This window comes from Lissotriton helveticus, chromosome 1_1 (genome assembly GCF_964261635.1).
Source record: "Lissotriton helveticus chromosome 1_1, aLisHel1.1, whole genome shotgun sequence".
NCBI classification, from domain to species: Eukaryota; Metazoa; Chordata; class Amphibia; order Caudata; family Salamandridae; genus Lissotriton; species Lissotriton helveticus.
The window spans coordinates 1,341,955,117-1,341,974,889 of NC_136057.1; the positions used below are offsets into that span (position 1 = coordinate 1,341,955,117).

At 46.6% G+C, this 19,773-nt stretch overlaps 1 protein-coding gene across 1 annotated transcript in view; it reads right to left on the reverse strand.

Moving 5' to 3' along the window:
* The window catches only part of LOC144772869 (coagulation factor XI-like), a 297,549-nt gene that overhangs the window by 201,664 nt on the left and 76,112 nt on the right, over window positions 1-19,773 (reverse strand). The window contains exon 3 of the mRNA XM_078657511.1: window positions 18,010-18,157. Coding sequence (XP_078513637.1) covers window positions 18,010-18,157 — 148 coding nt within the window. The remainder of the gene's footprint in view (window positions 1-18,009; window positions 18,158-19,773) is intronic.

The following is a 19,773-nucleotide window of genomic DNA, read 5'->3' on the forward strand; positions in this document are numbered from 1 at the left end:
GGTAGCTACAATTTCAGATTTGTCACACAGGGAAACAATACTTATTAAAAATGACAAAATCACTTGTTGCATTAGGTATTTGAATCTTTTTCAAACTTTTTGACTTCCAGACTTTCAACAGGATCAATCTAATTTGTGTATCTGGCCATGGCTCCTTCGCGGTCAGCCTCAAATTGAACCTATGTCCTAGTCTACCATGACCATCGACTGCCATTATTAAGTTATGCTTCTTTGTGCTATTTTCACTTAAATCTTTAAAAAATGCTATTCCAGTTTCCCTTATTTGGATTCTTCTTTTTAATTTTTTTTTTGCTCGTAACATTTCTCATTATTTTAAAAATGACTGTAGGATTTTCTTGTGATTTGTGTGACTTTTTATTCTATGGATGCACTGCTTGAATACTTTACACAGTACCATTGGTTTAAGGCTGACTGCCTTGTGTCAGGTTACTAGGGATTGAAAACATTTATTTGATTTAAATTGCGTGACATCTAGTATTGCAGGCACCGGACGGTGCCTGGCATGTTGTGCATGAAACTGCAGAGTGGTACCATAGGTACCCCCCATGTGCACCCCCACCTGCACAAACACCCTGGGGGCCCGCAATGGGCCCCCAGAGACAAAATCGCATGCCTTTCCAAGGTGGAGTCTCCGCCATGGAAAGGCATTCCACCGCCATGATGCTAATATGGATGTTTGTGCATGCAATGTTCCTGGGCTTTTCCGTCCAGTAGGCAATCGGGATGATTGCCTACCGGCGGAAAACCGGTGGATGGTGTTCCAGTCCGCCGGGGTTGGGGGAAAAGTCATGTGGGTGGTGGATTTTGGCGGGCGGATAGCCAGCGCCATACGGGCGGTGGCAAACCGCCCGCTATCATAATGACCCCCTTGGAGTCCAACCCAAATAATAATCCACTTTCTCACAGCTACCATTTACAGTTTGAATATTTGTATTATTTTCTGATTGCTTACACATACTCTCAGCTACAGATCACCGGCCGGTGAAGAATCAGATGCACAAACCTAAATGCAGTATTAATGGTAACTTATAGAGATCTATTGTAGAAACCTCAACACCTAACTTTCCCCGACCCCACAATGACTTGTGCTTAGGCCCCCTACTGGCTGTGAATCATGATGGCATGGAAGTGTTGAGTGGTATTTCAAACCGTCATGTTGACGGTCTTCAGGAACAAGTTGCAATATGCGCAAGTATTTGGGATAAGCTAACGCCTGGAGCTTTCGAGAGAGGATCGCTATATATGAGGCCAGTCTGTTTCATATTGTTTATGTCCCTGTTCTATAAAGAGGGAGATCTTTTTTATTGCTAATGTGTCCCAAATCTTAATCAATTGCCCAGGGTTGGTACTGTTATCTTTTTCCAAAGGTCAAGAATACTCTCAATGGCTGCTACTAGAGATATGGTGAGCTGTTTGCCTTGCATGCATTTGTGCAAGAGTCCACCCATGTAGCTGGACCTAGTATTGTTACTGGTGGTTCGATTGTTATACTAAATGTAAAAGATTGGTGTAAGTCTTCCAAAACTCCCTCCCAGTACCTATGTCATTTTGGACAATGCCATGGGGTATATGAAAGGGGACGCGCTGTGAGATTAGAGACCCTGCCAATTGAATTCAGGCTGTGAGGGGAACGGCACTTACTCACCTTTTGTTCCCGGTTGTCCGCTTGCTTCTTCCCAGCGGCTGGGAGGGGAACGGCCACCGCCAGTGACACGCCCGCAGCCCCTGTGCCTACACTTCCCAGGGGGCTGCGTGAGGCGCTTGGAGATCACGTCACGAGAGGGCGCCGGAGGCCCTCATAGCCGGCCCAGCCCTCACGCAGCGCGGGACGCGCTGTGAGATTAGAGAACCTGCCAATTGAATTCAGGCCATGAGGGGAACGGCACTTACTCACCTTTTGTTCCCGGTTGTCCGCTTGCTTCTTCCCAGCTGCCGTGAGGGGAACGGCCACCGCGAGTGACACGCCCGCAGCCCCCGTGCCTACACCTCCCAGAGGGCTGCGCGAGGCGCTTGACGATCGCCTCACGAGAGGGCGCCGGAGGCCCTCATAGCCAGCCCGGCCCTCACGTAGCGCGGGACGCATGCCGGTCCAAGGGCGGGCCCATTTTAGCCCGTTCTAGCACGGTCAAGGACTGGACGGGCCACCCCCATAACAACACATGAAAGGTTAGTGAGTGAATGTAACTTTGAGTTGGGGAACCTGTTGGAATTATACTTGCTATTGGAAAAAGGACTTGGAATTGTTCCGTGTTAAACTATGTCTACATCCAAATCTAGTGGTGGTAACCACTAGAAAATCCACTGGAGGGACACTAATAGGTACCCTGGATAATTTTCTTGTAAGAGCGTCTTCTGTTTTAGCTCGTGAAATTGAGCTTACAGAAAAGAGACTATCCCTCGATATCGCTTTTGATAAGAGATCTTCAATAGGGAGCCTGGCTAAGGTTCGGTCACCAGCCCCCCAACTGCCTGCTTCTCATGTTATAATGTCTACCTCGCGGGAGGGCGAGGGTAGCCAGTCATCTCAATCTGTCGGGCACCTGTCACTCCCTTCGGCTTGTGCCGTGGCTTTGTTGGACACTAGCCCTATTACCAATGCTAACAATATTATAAAGAATGTATCCTCACCTAGTATCAAGACCCAGTCAGCTTGTAGTGCTAAATCGGGGTCACTCCCATCTGCTCTGGGCTTGACATCTAAAAGGAAACGTAATGGGGCCCATGCACAAGCTAAGGGGAAAAAGGCAAAAATTATGAAAATTTCTGCGCCGACTGAGAAAGAGTCTACAACATCTTCCCATAACACTGCCACATCTCAAACTGTTATTGAAGAGGTTAATTTATCATCAAGCCCTGGGGATGTGGCATTGTCTGAGATGGGTCCAACCTTTTGGACAAAGCTGGAATACATCTTTAAGAAGACCTGCCTCCCAATATACGACAGACTGGACTCTATAGAAAGCAGACTTGTGTGCCTTGAACTTTCAGTTGCCTCAGTCCAGGGGCGGGTAGGAAATTGAGCTTGTGGGTCAAATATTGTGCAGAAGAATTTGATAGGGCAAAGTAAAGTAGCTGTTGACCTCACAGTACTTCCCGAAGGAAGCGACAAAGTCAAGTCAAGTCAAGTCAATAAATTTATATAGCGCGCTACATACCCAGAGGGTCTCAAGGCGCTTGAAGAGGGGTGGGGAATTACTTCTCGAATATCCAAGTTTTAAGTTGCTTTCTGAATACTAGGTGGTTTTGAGTGAGGCGAAGGTGCATGGGAAGTGAGTTCCAGGTTTTGGCTGCTAGGTAGGAGAATGATCTTCCTCCCATGGTCGTTTTGTTGACGCGGGGAACAGCAGCGAGGGCTTGGTTGGAAGAACGCAGTTGGCGGGAGGGGGTGTAGAAGGAAAGACGTGTATTGAGGCATTCGGGTCCAAGTTCGTAAAGAGCTTTGTGTGCGTGAGTGAGGTTGCGGAAGGTTATCCTCTTATTGACGGGGAGCCAGTGGAGGTCTTTCAGGTGATCAGAAATGTGTTCTTTACGCGGGATGTCTAATATGAGTCTGGCTGATGCGTTCTGGATGCGTTGGAGTTTTTTCTGAAGTTTTGCGGTGGTACCGGCGTAAAGGGTGTTTCCGTAGTCCAGGCGGCTTGTAACCAGTGCGTGGGTGACCGTTTTTCTAGTTTCGGCGGGGATCCAGCGAAATGTTTTTTTGAGCATGCGAAGAATGTTGAAGCAAGATGAAGAGACGGCGTTGACTTGTCTGGTCATCGAGAGTGAGGAATCCAGGATGACGCCTAGGTTCCGTGCGTGATCCGTCGGGATGGGTGCTTTTCCAAGGGCTTCTGGCCACCAAGAGTCGTCCCAGGCGGAGGGGGAGGTACCTAAGATAAGGACTTCTGTTTTGTCAGAATTCAGTTTCAGACGGCTATGCTTCATCCATTCCGCTACCTCTTTCATTCCTTCATGTAGGTTGGTTTTGGCGATGTTTGGGTCTTTGGTGAGTGAGAGGATCAGTTGAGTGTCATCAGCGTAGGAGATGATGTTGAGGTTGTGTTGGCGTGCGATGGTCGCGAGGGGGCTCATGTATACGTTGAAGAGGGTGGGGCTGAGTGAAGATCCTTGTGGCACGCCGCAGATGACTTCAGTGGCCTCTGACTTGAATGGTGGGAGGCGTACTCTCTGAGTTCTTCCGGCAAGGAATGAGGTGATCCATTCCAGTGCTATTCCTTGGATTCCGATGTTTCTGAGTCGTTGTAACAGGGTGTTATGACAGACTGTGTCGAAGGCTGCGGAGAGGTCGAGGAGGATGAGTGCGACTGTGTCTCCATTGTCCAGTAGAGTTCGGATGTCGTCTGTTGCTGCGATGAGTGCGGTCTCAGTACTGTGTTTGGCTCGGAAGCCGGACTGTGAGGAGTCGAGGGATTTGTTGGCTTCGAGGAAGGCGGCGAGCTGGTTGTTGACAGCCTTCTCGATGACCTTGGCCGGGAATGGAAGGAGCGAGATGGGACGGTAGTTTTTGAGTTTGGTGGGGTCAGCTGTGGGTTTTTTCAGAAGGGCGCTGAGTTCGGCGTGTTTCCAGCTTTCTGGGAAGGTGCCGGAGTTGAGGGAGCAGTTGATGACGTCTCGGAGGTGTGGTGCTATGATGGAGTCTGCTTTGTTGAAGATGTGGTGAGGGCATGGGTCTGTGGGGGAACCTGAGTGGATGGAGTTCATCAGGCGGATGGTGTCCTCAGTGGAGATTGGGTTCCAGTCATTAAGGATGTTCAAGGGGGGTGAAGGTACGGCAGAGGGTTGGGTGTGTTGGTCTCCGGGTTTGTTGTCGAAGCTGTTGTGGATGTCTGCGATTTTGTCGTGGAAGAACGAAGCTAGGGAGTCGCAAAGGGTTTGAGAGGGGGTGATGTCGTTGGAGTTGGCAGTGGGGTTGGTAAACTCTTTGACGATGTTGAATAATTCTTTGCTGTTGTGGGCGTTTTTGTCTAGTCGGTCTTTGAATGCGGTTTTCTTGGCAGTCCGGATCAATTGGTGGTGTATGCGTGTGGCGTTTTTGAAGGCGTCCCTGGTGTTGGTGTTTGGGTCTTTTTTCCAGGCCTTCTCAAGGGAGCGACAGAGTTTCTTGGATTTCTTAAGATCCTCGTTGAACCAGGGGGCGTTTTTGCTGCCTAGTTTGATTTGACGTTTTTTCAGAGGTGCTAGGTTGTCGGCGGTGTTGGTTAGCCATTGAGTGAGGTTAATGGCTGCTTGGTTGGGGTTCGATGAGTGGGCAGGGGGGTTTTGAAGAAGCGATGTAGAGATCTGGTCGATGGTGATTTTGTTCCAGTTTCTTCGCAGGGAAGGTTGAGGATGGTTGTGGGTTGTGGTCTTATTGTAAACAAAGTGAACGCAGCTGTGGTCCGTCCATTGGAGAACTGTGGTGTGACTGAAGGAAATATGTTTGCTGGAGGTGAAGATAGGGTCGAGAGTGTGTCCTGCATGGTGTGTGGGGGTATTAACAAGTTGTTTGAGTCCGAGGTTGGCGAGATTGTCCAGAAGGGTGGTGGTGTTGTTGTCGTTGCTCTTTTCCAGGTGAAAATTGAGGTCTCCCAATAGGATGTAGTCCTCGGAGGAGAGGGCGTGTTGGGTGATGAAGTCAGTGATGTCTTCAGTGAATTGTGCACGGGGTCTTGGTGGCCTGTAGAGGAGGGTGCCTCTGAGTGTGGTCTTGGGGTCGGTGTGGATCTGGAAGTGAAGGTGTTCGGCGCTAGAGAGGTTGACGTCCGAGCTGGTCGTGATGCGGATGGTGTTCTTGTGTACAATGGCGATGCCTCCACCGGTCTGGTTGACGCGGTCCTTCCGGGTGATCTTGTAGCCTTCCGGGATGGCTATGGTGATGTCTGGGGCTGACGAGGCGTTCATCCAAGTTTCTGTTAGAAAGGCGACGTCTGGAGAGATGGTGTCTAGTAGATTCCAAAGGTTGATGGCGTGGCTGTGGACCGATCGGGTGTTGAGTAGGATGCATTTAAGGTGGTTAGTGTCGGATCTCTGTTTGGTGTTTGTGGATGTGCAGTTGGTCTTGGTGCCGTCATACTTGCAGGAGTTGCATGTGAAGGGTCCATGGGTGTGTCCAGGTGCGGCTTGGGCGCAGTTGGGGAGTCGACTGGGGTTTAGTGCTAGGGGGGTGGAGGCGTTGTATGTAATACGGGAGGGGAGGGTGGTGCGGGGACCAGGGGGTCTGGCGCTAGGCGCGGTCCAGGCGCGGACGGGCGTAATTGCTCCTGCTCCCACTGGGCCCTTAGTGTCCTGTCCCGTACCCCCTCCAGTAATTTAGCCGTGGATAACCATGTAGAGCAGAGGGCTACGCCTCGGCAAGAGGAAGCTAGCAGATCTGTAACCCTACAGCAATCCATGCCCAGCACCCCCTCTGATCGACCTATATCTAGCTTCCCAAATATAGACCTCCCACCGGAGTCGGCTCCCTATGTGGTGGTTTTGACGGGGGTCCCTCCACTGAATCAGGACAAAAGAGAAACGTACGTGGAGCTTAAGAACAAGTGTATTTTTTGGCTTAACGCAAATCGTCCATTGACAAACCATGTATGTGCCGTAATTTTGTTTGTTAGAAGAGTGGATTGGGTGGGAAAGCGGTTAAAGTCTGTGGTGGGGGATTGTGTAATTATTAATTTCAGGGACAGAAGGGCCGTTGAATACATCTGTAATTGGTCTGAAGTTGACCCTTCATCCATAATTCAACCATTATCCTTGGCCCATTTTTACCCCCCAGTACATAATGCCCCTAGGGAAATATTTTCAAATATGGGGGCAAAGAACTGGTGCACCATAGGAAGCACAATGAATTCTAATAGGTACAATGTTTTGTCTGGGTTGGAAGACTGTGACTGACAACAAACATCGGTACGCAGCCTGAAGTCCAGTGTTTTAGTAGGTTTTTCTGAGGATAACCCAGATAAGTGTCCAAACCAATTCCCTAGTAATCTTAGGCCTCAGGGTGGGGCACCAGGCCCCAAGCTAAATGGAACTAGTATATCGGTAGAGAGCGTAGCCGTGCACCAGGAGGACTGTGAGGTAATACCCACTTATGACCGGCAAAGATGAAATTCGCTTCCACCTGTCGAGCTGGATATAGTGATCTGGCAAGAGCCTCTAATGGCTGGGGTTGAGAATGTTGATAGTCCTGCAAATACCAAATGCTTGACGTCTTTAATATCATGGAATCTGGCGGGTTTAGGGCCAAAATTAGCATCACCCGATTGGCTGGACTTTATTGATAAATTTGATATCGGTCTTTTTCAAGAGACATGGTCCGCAAAATCTGTACATAGGCTGGGCTATCTTAATTTCTATGTTCCCGCTGTGAAAAAGAAAAAGGGGCGTCCACTGGGAGGATTGGTAATCTGGGATAAGTAGAATTTGGATTGTAATATACACTTGCTTCCTGTTTCAAATTGTGATATCCTTGCAGTGAGGTTTAGCTTTCCCTCTGGCGTAGAAATTGATATTTTCAATGTTTACGCCAGGGGCTTACCGGGTGGGCAAAAGTCTGAGGTAATAACAGCCTTAGAAGTTTTAATCGAGGCACTGCCAAGTAACACGTTGCCCTTGATAGCAGGGGACTTCAATACGATGTTTGAGCCGTTAGGGCTCGACGACCTGAATCTAACGGAGGAGGAAGACTCAAGATGGGGGGTCCCTCACCTTGAGCGGAAACCTATAAGGAAATGGACAGAGGTAGCAATACAGCTGAAGGGGCTATGTCTGGGGAACCAGCTAAGGGTCGCTAATGGCCGAACGCCATCAGATAGGACAGGTAACAGAACATTTGATAATGGCAATAGGTCTAGTTGCATAGACTACTTGCTTGTCCACTTAAAATGATGGCATTCCCTTGTGGACATGGAGGTAAAGGCTCGTATTGAGAGCGACCATAACCCCCTTACCTCACTATTTAGGCTGGGAGTAGATGGAGCGGTAGTAGCAACCCAGAGTCTAATAGCCCCTGTTACTGTTGTATCAAATGGTGAGCTGCACCTTAAGTGGAGTAAAATTATCCAGTGCCCAGATATCTTAACCTCTATTACGAATTATGTAAATAAGGTATTGGCAAATTTGGGGCCTATTGTTACCACTAGGACCTCAAATTTCTCCTTATTAGAAGCCCATACTATCTTGTTTGCCAAACTTAAAACATATTTTTGCAAGCTGAGCTCAGATGGTAAGAACTCCAGGAAAAAACCTGGGAGCTGGTTTAATGTTGATTGTAAGCAAGCAAGGGCCGAGCTGGGGCTGGCATTAAAAACTAGGGATTCTAGCAAAGTTAGAGAGGCACGACGTTGCTATAGGAAAGTACAGGCTGGAGCAAAAAAGATGTGGGATGAGTACAAATGGCAAGAGCTTAAGGAGACCTGTGTGTCTAAAAACTCAAAATCATTCTGGGATATATTTAAATGGGACAGGGGTGGGTGTCGGGACTGCCCGAAGAACAATGTCGCTCAAAACTCGTGGGTTGATTATTTCAAACCACAATATGCTTGTAGTGGTAGTGATAAGAGTAACTGTATATTTACCCTCAAATTTTATAAAGATCCCGCTTTTACCTTAGAGTATGTGGATAGGGCGCTAGAGACAGTAACAGAGGGGAAAGCCCCGGGCATTGATTGTGTTCCCGCCGACGTATTTCTAAATAATGAACGAGTTTGGCGAACATACATATTTTATTTAGTAAATGCCATAGCCCAAGGAATGGCAGTCCCTCTGTCTTGGAAGGGAGCTGAAATCGTCCCAGTATATAAATAAGGGGATAAGTCTGTAGCAGGCAACTATAGGCCTATCAGCCTAATCGATTCCATTCAGAAAATTATGGGACGATTAGTTTTGGGTAAAATACAGACGAAAAGAACATCTTGAGTCCATTGCAGGCCGGTTTCCGCCCCAAAACAAGTACGATAGACCAAGTTTTTCGGTTCATTACTCTTTACTGGCGGACGGTGGTCTTGGGAAAAGGGGCTCTGTATGCTGTGTTCGTCGACTTGAGGGCGGCTTTTGATCTAGTGCCGCGCTGCAAAATATGGTGAGTTTTGGAGGGGTTGGAGATGGCCCCGGAGTTGCTCACATTGGTCGTCTGCTTGCATGAGGATAACTTTGCTCGGGTTCGGTGGGGACAACAGGGGGAGGTTACGGAAACCTTCCCCGTCGAGCGGGGTGTGAGACAGGGTTGCGTTATGGCGCCTACCCTGTTCTCGCTCTTCGTTAACAAGGTGGCGGACTACCTTTCCCTGGTCCCCTCTGATGCCCCAGTATTGGCAGGTACTCGTGTCCCCATCCTCATGTTTGCGGACAATACTTTGATCATCTCTAAAACACCGAGTTGCCTCCAGCGGGCACTCCGGCGCTTCGGAGACTTTTGCCTTTTGCACGGCCTAGAAATAAATACCGCTAAATCAGAATTTATGTCCCTCAACTAACACAAACCGTCTAAACTTTCTAAATCCTTTAGAGGAAGTATATACATGAACAATTGCCCATTAGAGCAGGTTGACGCTTTTACCTATCTGGGTGTCACCCTGCAGAGGGATATGCGCTGAAAAAGTCAACTTGATTTGGCCGTGTTAAAGTACCAGCAGCAGTCAGGACTTCTTTCAAAGAAGTTTAAGACTTCATTAACCAATCCAATCAGTCCAGTCCTTGAGATATATGGGATGAAGGTACTAAGTTCGGTACTCTATGGATCCGAATTGTGGGGGTTTGAAAACCTAAGGCCACTGTCGCAGGCGGAAAACGAGTTCATGCGTAAGATTGCTAGTGTCCCGCAAAGCACTCCATTGACCCCACTGTTCTGGGACCTTGACAGGAAAGCAGTTAAGGATCTGGCTATTCTACGCCCATTATTGTACTGGTTGTAGAATATGGACTACCGAGGAACTTCTGCACTATGCTCAGGGCCTAAAAGACGTCATTGTAAAGGACTCATTCCATAAAATTGGCTGGCTGAAGGAAATCAGATCCCTGCAAACGAGAATGGGAATGAGTGAATTGTGGGATGATCCCTCAAATGCAGTATTTCCCTCTAAACAAATTCTGAAGGCTAGATACTGGGAGATGATTTTTTCAATAACATGTTTAAATGGCCTCTCTTCCCATCTCACAGGCCGTTTTCTTGAACTCAAGTTTTGTCCAGTGCTAGAAAGGTATTGGGATGTTATAGAAAAGCCCTTTGACCGTAAGTTGTATTTCCAATTCAGGATAGGTACCCTTCCTACAAGGTTATTTACCGCAAAATGGACAGCGTCAAGTGGCGATAAATGCTTTAGGTGCACGGACCAGCAAGAATCTGAGAGTCATGTCCTTTTTTTTGCCCTCTATATTCAGCCCCTCGACAAAAGTGGATAAAACCAATTTGTCGACTTATTGGTATTCGTAGACATGACGAGGCTCTGAGAATTTTGCGTACAGATCCCAACCCCCCGATCGCTATAGCCATAGTGACGTTTCTGAAGTGGGCTTGGGTAATTCTTTCAAAACAGAAGTCATTGCCAAGTTAATAGTGCTCTACCCTGATCAGCCTCATTTTTGGCAAAATACATTTTTTAGCCCTTTTTAAAAAAATTTGAGGTTTATATCTGTTGTAGAGGTCACCGAAATATTACCTAAATCTACATAATGACCCAAGGAACATTGAGCAGCGTTGTTGTTTATAAAAACTGTTAACTTGATACATTTTAATAATGATCTTATTCAGTATTTTTAAGTAATCGTTGTATTCGATAGTAATCAAATGGAGTTTAATTTCATCTTAATTATTTATGCAATTTGTTTTATCGTGGATGTTTTATTTTGTAAATGTGAATATTTTATGGAATGCTTTTATGACTTAACTGTCGAATAAAGTTATGAACTGTTAAAAAAAAAAAAAAAGAAAGTGCCCCAAAGCACCAAACCCTCTTCAACAACCAAATGGTTTAGTGTTATCCTCCTGATCTATATTTTCTGGTGTGTGATACCAATGGGTGAGAACCTTAAAGTACATTTCTCTTATCTTTAAACATATATAGGTTGTTTGCACTTTACTATAAAGCCTTTCTCACTGGTAGGGTGACATTCAATTTCCCTAGCTCTGCTTCCCATCTGCATTGTGCTGGTGTTTTGTACAGAAAGCGAGAATTCATGAGATGCTTATACATTTGCGATATGACGTGCCTGTCATGTCCCCCATCTTGTAACCATTTTTCAAATTCACTGAATTCATTGTTGGGTGTAACACCCAGTAGCAAACCTGGAGATAAACAAATCTCTCTGTTTCCGGTAATATGCATTGTATCTTCAAATCCCTGACTGTCTTAACTATTCCTCTGTGGTACAGAGAGGGCAAGATAACACCTCCAAGCCATCCCTTTCTGGAACTGACCTATTCCTCGTTTCCATCTCTCCATAACTAAGAAGCAAAGTCCAGGCCAGGAGAAATCCCGTCTGAAGTAGGATCAAGCTGAAGATGGCAAGAATCATCAGTGATCACCCCTCCCAATACTCTGGAAAACAGCCACATCACTATCCCTCCCTATACTCCATTCGCAACTGTGTGAAACAACTGTCAATACATGTATCTAATAAGTCACATTCCACTTTCCTCCTCCTTTTCCTGTGGTAAATTTTGAGTACCAAGAAACTGTCCAGAAAGCACTCCCCCTACCCGACCCATGACCCCTCCAGACCACTCCCACTTTGGGTCACCCTACACTGACTTGTCTCTGGGCTGTACCTGGGATTCTTCATTCATCATCCGCTTCAATCTGAGTGTACACTCTAAGCCACTAGTTGGGCTGAAGTACATAATTTTCATAGCTTCTTGCAGTGCTTCACTCTTCGACTGGTCTATCTCTTTCTTGGAGGATGGAAACGAAACTGTGTACCCCTGTGGTCGTACATTTGTCTGCCTCGGGCTGTTGAGGTGCTTCTTTCTGAAGGCCATATGTAGGTCATTTCGAAATACCGATTCCTAAATACCGAATTTTATCGAATCGGTATTTAGGAATCGGTATTTCCTATGTATGTAATAATTCGGTATATATTTACTGATTCAAGAATACCGATCGGCTTTTCCGAATCGGTAAATACTGAATCGGTAAATACCAAATCGGTAAATACCGAATCGGAATTTCAAAAGAACAGCAATTGAGGGATCAGCCAATCCTATGCAATCACCACCCCTCCCAACCAGGAAGTAGCCACACCCAGGCAGGGGCACACAATCAGAACCTTCTGGAGAGGCTGTGAGTGCAGAGGAGAGAAACAGAGCCGCTGCCTGAACTTTTACCTGAAAATCTTTCACAATGGCCAGCCAGGACACCGAAAGAGAAGAAGGGGAAAGGAAAAGGAAACTTAAATTCAGTCCAAGGGAACTGAAGGTCCTTTTGGAGGAGGTAGTGAAGCAGCACACAAAGCTGTTTGGAAAGCAGTCCCTCCAAGTTTCACAGTCAGAAAAAAGAAAAATCTGGCTTGGAATCCAGTCTCAGGTAAATGCCGTCGGAGTGACCCCCCGGGACATTGATGTGCTGAAGAAGAGGTGGTATGATCTCAGGATAATCACCAAAAAGAAGATGGCTGATCTAAGAAAACAATCCAGCCAGACAGGAGGAGGAGGAAGGAAAAGGGCACCTGACCTGACTGAACTGGAGCAGCTCGTGGAGTCCACGATAGAGCCGGAAAGTGTCTGTGGAATTGGTGATGCAGACAGCTCTGCCAGAGCTGCTACCAAACAAGGTAAGAAGCATGCACAGCATTGTGCACCCCCCTTCCCCTATCCTAAATCCCCAATTGGGCTATGTGTATCCCACTTCAGTACAGGTTTTTGTTCAGACCAGCAATGCATTATGGGCGATGTAGTCAGTGAAACCCCTATCATGCAAGGAATTGCCCTGAACAACAAGGCATGTGAGACACATCAGCAATAAGCAGGCAGAGGACAATGAGATAGTGTGCCAGAAATGTAATTTTTTAATATTGCAATGCAGACCAGCAGGAACACTGAGCTAATGTACAATTTCTGTCCACAGGCGAAACATCGCGCACGGCAGCTCAGGAAAAGGGAGAGAGGGCACCCCGGAAGGACATCACTGAGAAGGCCAGTATGAGTGCAGGGCACACAACACCACCACAGCCAGCCTCACCACCACAGCCAGTCTCACAACCACAGCCAGCCTCACAACCACAGCCAATCTCACCACCACAGCCAGCTTCACCACCACAGCCAGCCTCACCAGCAGCAACACCACCTGTAGTGGTTCGACCTAGGAGGCGTGCAGCTGTCAGATTGCCGGAGTTTGAGTTCTCCTCAGAAGACTCCAGAGGGGGGGAAACATCTAATATGCCACTAGATGGCAGCAATGCTGGTTTGCTGTCCACTGCTGAGGGAGCACCAACAGGTGCCAGCCGCCGCCGCAGGGCTCGTGAGAGCAGTGCACCTCCACAGGTGTCTTTGGAGGGCTGGAGTCGACCATGGTAAAGGTGCAGCGCCTACAAGGAAAGGCAATTCAGACAGTCCAGCGACAAATGAAGCGCCTAAACGACAACATGAGCAACATTGATGAGGGCATTAGCTCAATAGCTGAGGGAATGAAGGACATGGCAGAGGGCATGCGGGACATTTCCCATTCAGTGATGCTGCTGTGCAGCAAGATGGATGAGGACAGGCAAACACAGCGCAGGGAGAGGCAGAAATGTGATCGTCATACAAGGGCAGTGAACCGCCTGGCTACTGCCACATCTCTGCTATGCAGGCGCTCCGTGTCCATGCAAGAGGGGCTGGCACAGTGCAGCACTGATGTCTCAAGGGGGCTGGTAAGGGTAACCAGTGCACTTGAAGTGCTGCTGACAACACAGTCTGCCACTTCTGGTGCTGTGGAAGTTGGGGACAGCTCGGAGACGGCCAGTCGGAGCAGCATTAACCCCCCCCCCCCGCAACAGACACCCGGGGGAGCAGCGGACGGCACGGGACTGGCGCTGGATCCACAGCCAGTGAGGACAGCCAGCTGATGGCATCCAGCACTGTTGTGCATGGCCGCAGACGCTGATGCGGCCCGCACGTTCATAACTGAATTGGGTGAAGTAACCCATGACTCCCATCAAGGGATGTCACATATTGGACTTGCAAGTTTTGCCGTTTGTGTTGTGGCGTAGTGCCCAGATATTAAAACTACGTCATCTACATACAACAACAGGAGGAATCTCGTTACTGACTTAAAAATAGTTGCGTGTGATCTCCGCCCGTCTTAGTCTCCCATCTGTTGCTGGGGCTACTCCTACTGCATTGGGCTCTGGCTGCGCAAGTTCATCATCATTGTCCTCAAAATAAGTTAATTCTACTTCTGTACCTTTCTTTGTGGCACGATTTGCAGCATAGCACAGGGAGCAATGATTTTGCAGCATATGAGGGGGTGTGTACTGACGTGTGCCTCCGCTTTTGTGGAGGCAGCGGAACCTGCTTTTCAATAGTCCAAAGGTGCGCTCCACACGTTGCGTGTTGATTTGTGTGCCACATTGTAACGTCTCACACTCGGGGTTGATGGTTTTAGGTAGGGAGTGAGGACAAATGACCGCACAGCATATGCGCTATCGCCTAGGTGAGAAAGAGAGTACCATTAGTTACATACACCAAAACACATTCAGCTGCAGTATCTATCAGGGTGTGTCACAGTGATTTACCTAGCAGGTATCCTTCCCCAAATTCTCCCGCAGCCAGGCGGGCGTAGATCCCACTGTTCTGGAAGATGTAGGAGTCGTGGGTGCTCCCAGGAAATTTGGCCACAATGTCAGTGTTATGTTGCCAGCATCGCAGATTACTTACACATTTATGGAGTGGGTGGACTTTCTGTTCCTGTAGATGTACTCAGTGGCTGCAGGTGGGCAGATTGGAATGTGCGTCCAATCAATACAGTCTATGACGTGCGGGAACTGTGCCATCTGGTAAAAGTCTGTCTTGGTTTTCTGCAGTTCTGCCTGTGTGTTTGGGAAGCTAATGTAGTGATGCATTCTCTGCATCATGGCATCCAAGAACTTTCTAAAGAAACGGGACAGGCAACTCGGAGACACCCCGCCTACCGCAGCTATCTCCCCCTGGTTACTGCCAGATGCAAGTAGATGTAGGCTACAGAGCACCTGCACATGTGGTTGTATGGCGTGCGCCCTTCTTGTTGGGTGCACCAGTAGTGGGTGCAGGTCCCTTATCAAGTCCAGGATGGTGTGGGGTGTAGCCTGTACCTTTCATGTATCTCAGCCTCAGTCTGTTGGAATAGTGTGATGCGCTGTCTGTAAATGCGATCCACCGGTCTCCAGATCCTCACTCCTGCTGCCTGTAGACGTAGCCGCCTTGTAATCACATAGAAAGCCGCCATAGTGATCACACTGTTGAATTTTGGGAATTCGGTAATGATGAATCGGTATTTACTGATTCATAATTACCGAGTCCTTACTTTTGGCCTCCTACATCTCAAATGCCTAAATACCGGTCGGTAACGGGAAATTTACCGAATTTTGGCCATTACCGACCGGTATTTGGCAACCTACATATGGCCCTAAGAGTCTTCATTGAGGATGCCTAGTATTGCCTAAATGGGTGGTCCTATTTATTGGATATATTATGTTTTCAGATGTAATTTGTCAAATACCCCTCAGTCTCTTTAGATTAGAAGCTGTTAAGTCTTGAAAAAACATACCTCGGTCCTTCATACATCACTTGGTCTAAAGAGTGGGAGAGTGGGTGATGGACATTAAATCCTCTTTCTCTTCAAAGCAATGAGCTTGTGTGAGCGTGTCAGGTGTTGCCTCTCATCTTTGGCCCACTCCTGCCACTCTATGTTCTGTGAGATTGATAGGCGGCATGTCTAGTCGGTTCCATATGAGCTAGAGTAGGCCTTGTACAAACGTCTAGATTTATGAGCCTTCTTCTCCTCTAGGAATAACCCTTGTGTATATTATTGCAACTAGAACCGTTTTCAAGGTCCTCTTGTTTAAGCCTAATGTTCATCATTTAACCCTCTGGAACAAGCACTTTGCTGCCCATGTGGTGGATATCTTCTTGCATCCAAGAATTGTTCCATGTCATCAAATCTTGCCCCCAGCTCAGTTAGATCCTTTTGGATTTCGTAACGGTGTTCCGTCAGGTCTGTTGCAATTGTGCTGACCTTGGTCTTGATATGTGAGAGAACCATTCCAGGAAGTCCTGCGAGATGGTCAACTGAGTGTTGTTATCTTCACCTCTGTCTAGAAAGTTCTTGAAGAATGAGTGGATTTATTGCTTACCAGATCTTTAATGAAGGGTTCTTTCCGGTGTCTGCCAGAAGCCATGATGGTGAATGTACAAAGAGTATATCAATGTCACCAGATCACAATGTTCAGATACTACCAGACAAAATAGCAAGAGGAACCAGGGATGCAAAACACAAACCCCTTCCATGCTTTCACAGTGCTGGCCATGATTAAGGTATTCTGTGGTTTTGGCTGCGGTCTCTGGAGATTGCACCTTTGCCCTGCAACTGGGGTTTCTGGCTTTGTATGTTAGTTCTCAAGGTCTGATTTGGCAGAATTCTTTATGGGCCCCTACTGCCGTACTGATCTTCTAGGTTTGATTAAGGGTTGAGTAATGTGACCAGTAATGTGACCAGGCCCCACCCTAGGTGGTTAGCATTAATGTCTGCTGTGGGTGGAATTACCACCATCGCCCTATGCCAGAATCATCCCTGACAATTCCATTCCACCTCAGTCGCCTGCATCAAAGGTTGGATCCTGGGTTATATCTCTGTTACCACAAAGCTGCCCACATCTTGTCCTTCCATGGGCGGTTAGTGGTATTGACTGGGGCCTTAACGCTCCATGCACCTGCATGATCTCAGATGTATGTGGCTCCTCTAGCCTTGGTGAGGTCCCCCTCAGCTCCCAGCACATCTACCCTCTGCAGTGGGCGTGTCAGCCAAAGTTGGCTGTGATGGTTCGTCTCTGTACCCCTTGTCCTAGGCATGTGGTGTTGGGTCTCCAGTTCAGACAAAACTCTTAGGGCTCACCTAGTCAATATGCAGGGGACAAGGTGCTTGCTCTCACCCTCTTGGCATCACATCCCCTGCAAGATATTCACCGTAGGGCTCAACACCCTGCCTCAACATCTCCTTTCCTTAATTTTGTTTCCATGCTATTTACAGGCCTCTCTGGGCCTAATCAGCCGCTTTGTATGGAGGGAGGAGCCTGCACTTGCTCCCCCGGTGCCTCCTCTCAGTGTGTTGGCCCATCCATTGCCAGGACGCTCAACCCTCCCACAGTGCCACACTACCTCAGAAGTGTATTGAACAAGAGCTCACAGAGACCAGAGTCCTGCTCAGACTGGTTGTGTGTGACTGTGTCCCTCTATCTGGGCCTTTAGCACTCATGTGCCCTCATTTCGCTGCAGCTGCTTGAAATCAAAATGGCAGCTGCGAAAATCCACACAGTCACTCCACTACTCCAGCCATCACCATCCCACTTTTGTCATATCATCGGGTGTCTAAAGTTAGCTAAGGGTATCAGTGATCAATAGGGGTCAACTCTTCATTGGGGGAGGGTCGTAGTGCCTTGAAAGGAGTGGAGCTCTGAGATCTACACCTTCTCCATTCCCACAATGGCTACCCACCTCCTGCAACCACAATTTAAAACTGGCCATTAACAACTAACGGTATGCGGTGTACAACAACTGCAGGTACAATTGATTATCGTCTGTGACCCTTTACAGAAAAATATTGCAAAGGGGGTGATAAATATACTTTCTACACATCATCCTCCTCCTTCCTGCACCTTGCTGTAAATTGGGTGCAAATAGCCGTAGCCCGGAATTGTTTTGGTTTTAGGACACCTCAAATTTAAAGTACTAGTTCTATATGTTTGTGGCTCTGCTGTCGTGTTAGATGCTGGTAATCTGTCTCTGTTGGTCAAGAGTCAACATACCTGTGAAGACAAATAGCATGACTTCCATTAATATACATCAGATACCTTGGAATGCTAGGATGCTCTAAAACAAAGGTGAAAAATGAGCATCGAAAATGTGCAGTGCAGTAAACCTGGCAGCATCCCGCATCTGGAGCCAAGATTGTCTCAACATCACTTCCAGGAAAGTCCACATTCTTTAATAGAGTAGCATCTAAAACAGAAAGACAGAAATGTATATTATGCAAGAATAAAAGACCCTATATGCAACTTTGTTGACAGATGTTTACGATAAACTACAGTCAAACTTGAGAACAGCACATTTTCCTTTGTAGTTTAAAGAACTTCAGCCAACATATTTTAACTTCCCATCTGAAAGCACAGAAGACTTTTAATGGCAGACAATATGGACCGTACTAAAAGAAAGCTTTACACAACAGTGCAAAAGGGTCCAATCTAGGTAAAACAATGCTGGGTCTGGGATTGAAATTCAAAATATCCACCGGACATAAATGTATTTATTTATTGACAATTATATAGTGCATCCATCACTTGTCATAGACTCTCTAGGTGCTGTTGAAAAGTTTGCTGCAGAGATAAACAGTTTCAGGCTTCTTGTGAAAACTTGCAGGTCTTCAATAGCTTTTTGAATCGAAGGGGATTATGTTCTATGCACAGTGAGGGGGGCGAGTGTTCCAAAACTTCAAGCAGTATCTCCCAAGTCTGTATGTATGGACCACAAATTGCAGTATATTCTTGGCTCTAGATGAATCTAAATGAGACTCATTTAATCAGCACATGGAGGTAATGAACACATATTTTAATTGAAGGTGAATATTAAGTCACACTTTCCTTATTATACAGTATTTCATCAGAATTTATGTAAGAGAAGAGCACATGTGGGTTCAATCAGTATGCCTAGTTTAAAATGATTGCCTGACATTTACTGAGATAAACCCTTACCTTTCTCTATAGATCTTATTCTATTTAAAAACTGCTAACCACTGTCTTTTTTGGCAATACATATTGAGCAATCTTTAATTTGAGAGACTTCACCTTTTGCTGTAAGAATGTCTTCCAGCACAGAGACCCTTTTATTTCAGTCTGAAGACATGTTATTGAACATGTAACAAGTGATTAACTATTTTTTCATCGAATGCAAGTTATTTGCATGTATTTTTAATTTGGAAATGTATATTAAATATCTCTAATAAGCAATGTCAACCAAAAACACATTTTGTGATAGTTTAGTGACTATTTCGCTTTGAAATTATTCCAGGTATTCGGAAAAGCAAGATGGTGGCCGCATAGGATTACTCGTATCCCTTCCCTATGTATATAGAGATAACTCTAATCACTAGTATATGCAGTAGACCTTTGTAGTCTCTACCATTCCTATGTGACTCTTAGAGTATATCCATTCGTATCCCTTCCCTATGTATATAGAGATAACTCAAATCACTAGTATATGCAGTAGACCTTTGTAGTCTCCACCATTCCTATGTGACTCTTAGAGTATATCCTTCGTATCCCTTCCCTATGTATATAGAGATAACTCTAATCACTAGCATATGCAATAGACCTTTGTATTCTCAACCATTCCTATGTGACTCTTAGAGTACTTCCATTCATATCTCTTCTTTCTGTTTGTATCTCTTCCTTGTGTGACTCTACATCTTGTACATTTGCAATTTTTTCTGTATGTATCTTTTATGTAACACATGTAATCCTAAGTCCTTATGTTTTGCAACTGGTTCTTATGTAAAGCGCTCTGACACCTTTGGGTAAAGTTTGCGCTATATAAAATCGCATTAAATTAAATAAATACAT